At 51.6% G+C, this 7,119-nt stretch overlaps 1 protein-coding gene across 1 annotated transcript; it reads left to right on the forward strand.

The window, feature by feature from the left end:
- Positions 1–9: 9 nt before the first annotated feature.
- FTSJ3 (FtsJ RNA 2'-O-methyltransferase 3) lies at positions 10–7,077 on the forward strand. Its single transcript, XM_019466565.2, has 20 exons — positions 10–204; positions 379–484; positions 768–814; positions 941–1,020; positions 1,503–1,602; positions 1,695–1,889; positions 1,969–2,084; positions 2,202–2,306; positions 2,392–2,492; positions 2,718–2,798; positions 2,893–3,039; positions 3,178–3,313; positions 4,669–4,847; positions 4,996–5,116; positions 5,204–5,469; positions 5,727–5,812; positions 5,902–6,001; positions 6,117–6,300; positions 6,393–6,487; positions 6,569–7,077. Exons 1-20 carry the CDS (start codon positions 138–140, stop codon positions 6,759–6,761), a joined length of 2,505 nt encoding a protein of 834 aa, XP_019322110.2. The 5' UTR covers positions 10–137; the 3' UTR covers positions 6,762–7,077.
- The last annotated feature ends 42 nt before the right edge of the window (positions 7,078–7,119 follow it).

A 7,119-nucleotide genomic window follows, 5' to 3' on the forward strand; every position in this document is an offset into this window, starting at 1 on the left:
TACCCGAGTAGTGAAAAAGGTGCTGGGGGTAGGTGTTTGCCGCACCGAAGTGGATTGTAGCGCTTCGGGAAGAGGCTTTTCGATTTCTACCTTGTTTCCAGATTGAGTGACACTACTCCCACACACCCCGTTCCACCATGGGCAAGAAAGGCAAAGTCGGGAAGAGCCGGAGGGACAAGTTCTATCATCTGGCGAAGGAGACCGGTGAGTCAGGGCCCGCGCCGTTGCCACCAAGGGAGAGAGCGAACGAATGACCTTTTCGATTCGCCCCTTTCCGAATATTGAGTTTGAATTTTGAAGACGGGGTGGTGGGTTGTGAGACCGCAGAACTCCTGGGAAAACGCCCCGCCGAGTTTAACGTTTTGTCGGTGCCCCCAGGTTACCGCTCCCGCTCTGCTTTCAAGCTGATCCAGTTAAATCGCCGCTTTCAGTTCCTGCAGAAAGCCCGAGCCTTGCTGGACCTGTGTGCTGCGCCAGGGGGATGGTGCGTAACAGCCGGTACCTGTGGCTCTTCATGGCTGTTCCTTGGTTTCCGGCCTTGGAGGACTGAGAGTTGCATTGGGGGAGGGAGGAATGCGGTAACAATATCAGCCTCAAACTTCTCTATTGTAGACGTGGGTCGCAAAGAAAAGGTTTGAAACGTGTATTTTACATGCTCTGGCCAGTGCACCTGATAGCGGTTCTAATACACATGGTGAGAGTTCACATTGTCAAGAGAGGAAAAGGAACGGTCTTGGATTATTTTAATCGTTATTATTCTTTTATAGGTTGCAGGTGGCTGCTAAGTTTATGCCTGTATCCAGCCTTATTGTGGGTGAGTAACAGGTGGCCCTCCTGAGGGTTTAAAGGGGTGGGAGTGTGAGATACTGATTGTGTTCTACGTTTTCTTTCTCCCTGCTTGAGGCAGGCTTTTGGAATTCTCTGACCTGATTTCTTCCAGGAGTGGACCTGGTTCCAATCAAGCCTCTTCCCAATGTGGTGACACTCCAGGAGGACATCACAACGGAACGCTGTAGGCAGGTAACAGGAATCTCTCTGTCTCTCTCTGTCTCTGTCTCTGTCTCTCTCTCTCTCTGGTTTACATGCACGCAGCCACATCTGACTTCTCACTACCCAGATCCCCTGAACGCAAGCTTTTTTCTGTGTAACATGCCTTGAGCAGTGTATGCACATTCTGTATGACGAGGCTCGTGATATGCTTAGTCTCCACTGCAGGTTTTATTTTAATCAGGAATGAGGTGTTTAGAATTGGAAGTGCAGAGATATCATTGAAATCTTTTCCAGTAGGCTTCCTAGTAGAATGTAACTCCCTTGAAGATGTATTGTTGTTGTTATTATTTTACTATTACATATTTTTATCATTGTGTCACCTGTGCCTGGCACAGGATTGGGCCCACTGTGGGCATTCAGCAAGTGACTGGGTAGACAAATCACTGGACCAGAGACCCCGTTCATAGCCATTTCTGTGTTCCTGTTGCTCTAGTCCCTCTTCTTCTCTGTAGGCCCTGAAGAAGGAGCTGAAGACCTGGAAAGTTGATGTTGTGCTCAACGATGGGGCCCCCAACGTTGGGGCTAGCTGGGTCCACGATGCCTATTCACAAGGTGCCAAGAGTGGGGGGCCTGGAGAGGAGAGTGGAGGTGGGCAAGCCCTCTGAGGCTGCAGAGGTCCTCAGCTAATTCTCTCTTTCCCACAGCCCACTTGACACTGATGGCTCTGCGTTTGGCTTGTGATTTTCTGGCCCGCGGTGGCTGCTTTATCACAAAGGTTTTTCGCTCTCGTGACTATCAGCCCCTACTGTGGATCTTCCAGCAGCTCTTTCGCCGTGTCCAGGCCACTAAGCCCCAAGCCTCCCGCCATGAATCTGCGGAGATCTTTGTAGTCTGCCAGGGTGGGCATCGCATTTTTGTTCTCGTGACTCGGTTTCTTAGCTGCCAAAGCACACTTGCTTATATATCGTATCGTCTTAGGATTCTTGGCTCCTGACAAGGTTGACAGTAAATTCTTTGACCCCAAATTTGCCTTCAAGGAGATTGAAGTTCAGGCCAAGACTGTTACCGAATTGGTGACTAAGAAGAAGCCAAAGGTGTGTTTGGGGAATGGGACCACTCTCAGGTTCTGGAACTCCGGGGAGGTTGGGCCTGGTGGTTCTTATAGACAGCTTAGAAGGGCTTTTTTAACTTTCTTTATTTCCCTCCCTAAGGCTGAAGGCTATGCTGAGGGCGACCTCACCCTTTATCACCGAAGTTCAGTCACCGACTTTCTCCGAGCTGCCAACCCTGTTGACTTCCTCTCCAAAGCCAGCGAAGTGAGTCCTGAGATTTGAGGGGTGGAAGGAAGCCTCAGAAACGTGAGCCCCAAATCTCCCGATTCCTTTCCTTACTCCCAAACAGATCTTGCTAGATGATGAAGAGTTGGCACAGCATCCAGCCACCACTGAGGATGTGCGGGCCTGCTGTCAGGACATCAAAGTGCTAGGGCGCAAGGAACTTAGGTGTGTGGCAGGGGCGGGCATAGGTGCCAGGAGCCCCAAAGGCAGGGAAAGGCCTTTGAAGACGCAGCAGCGGTTTCTTCCTCAAGGCGTCATTGGAGGAATTCAGCTAGCATCGGATTTCTGGGAACAGGATGCTGCTGTGCTAGAGATTGGGAGGGCGGGGCTAAAAAGGGGGCAGGGGCGAAGAGGGAAACGGCAGGGTCAGTAACGGTATTTCTGGGGCAGATCCCTGCTGAACTGGAGAACGAAGCTTCGGCGGCACGTGGCCAAGAAGCTGAAAGAGCAGGCGAAGGCAATGGACATCAGGTGAGGAGGGAATTAGACCAGGGTAGGTGTTGACTGTGTGTCGGTGGGGAAGCGTGTTGAGAAAATAAGCAAAGTGCTTGGACCCCGCGGTCAGTCTTAGCTCGGGAGAGGAAGAGGAGGAGGCTGATGAAGAGTCAACAGCTGGGACTGTGCGGCAGCCCTCGAAGGAGGAAGAAGAGGAGGAGCAACTCGACCGGACCCTGGCGGAGATGAAGGCCCAGGAGGTGGCAGAATTAAAGAGGTGAGGGGAGTGGGGAGGCGTTTGGGGAGCCCCGCTGCAGAGCGCCTCGGTGTGTGAAGCTGGGGGAGGGGGTGAAGGCACAGATGGGGAACCTTTAGAGCTGGGCAGGCAGGATTCCTCAATTGTCCGTCCCCTCAGGAAGAAAAAGAAGCTGCTGCGTGAGCAGAGGAAACAGCGGGAGCGTGTGGAGCTGAAGATGGACCTTCCTGGGGTTTCTATTGCAGATGAGGGGGAGACTGGCATGTTCTCCCTGCGCACCATCCGGGGTCACCAGGTGAGGGTGGGGTTAGGGCACACTGAGGAGACCGAATGATCTCACTAGGTATTTGGACGTGGGGGGCACTGAATGTCTGTTTTAAGTGTGCTGAATGTTCATGGCTCACGTTTGCTGTGTTCACCCATAAAATGAGAGGGGCCTCATTTTTGGGGAGAGGAGACAGGGGAAAGAACCCAGAGCTTTGTGCCTGAAAAGCCAGGAAGAAACATACGACTAAAATGACGAGATTAGGGGCACCTGGGTGGCTCGGTCGGTTGAGCGTCCGACTTTGGCTCGGGTCATGATCTTGGGCTTTGTGAGTTTGAGCCCCACATCAGGCTCTGTGCTGACAGCTCAGAGCCCGCTTCACATTCTCTGTCTCTCTGCCCCTCCCCTGCTTGCACAATCAAAAAAATAAGTAACGTTTAAGGACATTTAAAATGATAAGCTCAGGAACGTTTATGAGTGGGATGTGCATTTATTCTCATAGAACTAGAATATTAGAACTAAGAGACACTCTTTGCAGTAAGCTTAGGTGCTAGTAGATAGAGCCAGGGTAACTGGGATACCAGGACGCATGATGGTTTCCTTCGGAGGAGGGCAGCGTTCTTCCGTTCACCAAGACCAAGTTAGCACCTTGACGCCATAGGCTGCTAGGTGGTGCTTTCTGCCAAATACTGGAGAACCTGCTTTTCTATCATAAAAGCAGCATCAACAAGCACAGTGAACTTTTGCGGCCCTTGTGGGAAGGGAAACCAGGTCATCTTTGGTACAAGTGCAGGAGGGAGAGAGCACGGTGGTTCTGGAGCAGACTGCCAGAGGAGTTCTTTGCCTTAGTTTCCTTCTCTGTGAAAGAATAATAGAACCTACTGACCAGGGTTTTGGGGACGAATCGAAAGAGGGTTGAGGCATAATCACTGCTAATGTGGTAAACTCGCAAGAACAGCTAGCTTTGTTATTAGGAAAATGGATTTTGAGGTTGAGTTTGTAACCGAAATCATTCTTGTTAGATGTTATGTTGCCTGGGCTCTTTTATTCCGTGGAAACAAAACTCGTAGATTTATTTTCAGAAGGCAATGTGCTTTCTGAGAGTAATTTTTAAAGAATAACCAGCGTTTCAGACTATTTTAACATTTGATGTTATATATAGGCTTTGGGGTGTTTTTTAAAATTTATTTCTGGTACTATTGGAAGACAGCGCGTGGGATAGTGGCCTGGTCTAGAACGGGAGGTGTTAAACATTTAGTCCTGTCACTTCTCTGTATCTGCCACAGCGTGTTTTCAAGCTCTGCTGATAACACAGCCGGGCGGGGGGAAGCAGTAGTATGTTCCTTAGGAGTACTCTTGATCTCTTTGTTTCTGTCAAACTCTAGTTGTTAGAGGAGGTAACACAAGGGGATATGAGTGCTGCGGACACATTTCTGTCTGATGTGCCAAGGGATGACATCTGTGTATCAGATGTCGAGGATGACGACCCATCTCTGGACAGTGACTTGGATCCAGAGGAGCTGGCGGGAGTTGGAGGATCTCCGCGTCTAAAGGACCAAAAGCGGTAAGGGTGGCGGTGTGCGTGCAGGAGGGAGTACTGACCCCCTCAGTGTGAGTTTTGAAGCACAGCTGGTCGTAGGCATTGCCAGAGGGTGTCAGGGAGCAGGTCCTCCGGGGCACCCATCCTCCACCCATTCTCCTTGGGTCTGCAGTGTACAATTTGCTGAAGTAGAAGATGGGGACAAAGAGGAAGAAGAGGAGAATCCGCTGCTGGTACCACTGGAGGAAAGGACGGTACTGCGGGAAGAACAAGCCAGTCTGTGGTTCTCTAAGGTAAGAAGAGGTTGGCAGCCCAGAAAGATAGGGAATGAGCGTTCCCTGGGAGAAAGGCGGCTTGAATATTCCCCTTCTCAATCACAGGATGGCTTCAGTGGGCTTGAGGATGATGCGGATGAGGCCCTGGAGATCAGTCAAGCCCAGCTGTTGTATGAGAGCCGTCGGAAGGGGCGGCAGCAGCTGCCACCTCCTTCCAGTTTGAAGACTGAGGAAAAACCTCCCCCGTGCCAGGAGAAGGATCCAGCAGGGGCAGGGGCTCCGTCAGAGGCAGAGGCCACCAGTGGGCCTGGCGGGGAAGAAAGAGATGGCAGCTCAGACAGCGATAGCAGCAGCAGCGAGGATGGGGAGAGGTGAGTGCCTGCAGGTGACAGGAGAAGGGATGAAAAAGCAGTGGTTGTGACCGTTTCTCCACGTTCGGGGTTTTCAGCTTTGGCTGTAGACCATGAGTTTTAAGAAGTACCAACGGTTCTGATTTAAGTGGTGTGCGGTATAGCCTGGGAGGGTGTTTTTGGAAGTTCAAGTCTTAAATAGGAAGCGTGACGGAGGCGTGAGGCAGGAGTGGGTCTGGGGAGTGGCAGAACAGTACATGATTGTCCCCCTTCTGCAGTTGGGAACCAAAGCATGGAAAGAAGCGAAGCCGTGGGCCTAAGTCAGATGAAGACGGGTTTGAGATTGTGCCCATCGAGGACCCAAGTGAGCTCCACGCCTTATGGAATGGGAGGCGACAGTGGAAGTTTCCGTGTAAGGAAGGAGGCTTTGACATTGTCCCTTTTTCTCTCTAGTGAAACGTAGGATACTAGACCCTGAGGGCCTCGCCCTAGGTGCTATCATTGCTTCTTCCAAAAAGGCTAAACGAGACCTCATAGATGATTCCTTCAGCAGGTAAGAGGGCCAGAAAGTCATGAGAAGTGGCCCTGACTGGGGGTGGGTAAGGGGGTGATTTCTGCTTTAGGAAGCCTGGAGTGGTCCTCAGGGCTGCTGTTCTCTTTCTGCTTAGGTATACGTTTAACGAGGAGGAGGGAGAGCTCCCGGAGTGGTTTGTGCAGGAGGAAAAGCAGCACAGGGTACGGCAGCTGCCCATTGACAAGAAGGAGGTGGAACACTACCGCAGACGCTGGCGGGAAATCAATGCGCGTCCCATCAAGAAAGTTGCTGAGGCCAAAGCCAGAAAGAAACGGAGGGTAGGAGGGTAAATAGTGGGGCTGCCTGAGTGCAGGGAAGGGAGCTGGGAGAAGGTCTCACTGAGCACCTACCCCCCACCCCCACCCAACAGATGCTAAAGAAGCTGGAGCAAACCAAGAAGAAGGCAGAGGCTGTGGTGAACACCGTGGACATCTCTGAACGAGAGAAAGTGGCTCAGCTTAGGAGGTGAGGGAGAGGGATCACCCTCAAAGGTACATGGGGTTGAAAAGTAGCAGGAAGCCTTGAACCTGTTCCTTCCATTTACAGCCTCTACAAGAAGGCTGGGCTCGGCAGGGAGAAACGCCAAGTCACCTATGTTGTAGCCAAAAAAGGTGTGGGCCGCAAAGTGCGCCGGCCAGCTGGGGTCAGAGGTCACTTCAAAGTGGTGGACTCCAGGATGAAGAAGGACCAAAGAGCACAACAAAGGAAAGAGCAGAAGAAAAAACACAGACGGAAGTGAGCAGAGAGAGCCTCTGAGAAGACAGTGTGAGGACTCAGAGGGGTGATTCTGGCCCCCCTGGTACTAGCTACAGTCTCGTTTGCATCCCGGTCAGCGGGTGGACACACAGGTGGGGTGCCTAGAACTCTCAAGGTGGTCCTGCGTGGTGAGGAGATGTCCTCCTGCCTGAAGGCAGGTGTCGGATCCGTCCTGTGGGGGTATTGAACACACATACCTTTTTTTAAGGTTAGTGTTGGGGTGGCATATAAATATCGCTGGTCTTCCCCCAGCCTCCTCCAGTCATCCAAATAAAAACCAGGGTACTTTTTTTTCCTGACATTTTAGTTCCCATTAAGCGTTAACTCGAACACCTGGGTGT

Source organism: Panthera pardus, unplaced genomic scaffold (assembly GCF_024362965.1).
Source record: "Panthera pardus isolate Hobbes unplaced genomic scaffold, ASM2436296v1 HiC_scaffold_3, whole genome shotgun sequence".
In the NCBI taxonomy this organism is placed as follows: domain Eukaryota; kingdom Metazoa; phylum Chordata; class Mammalia; order Carnivora; family Felidae; genus Panthera; species Panthera pardus.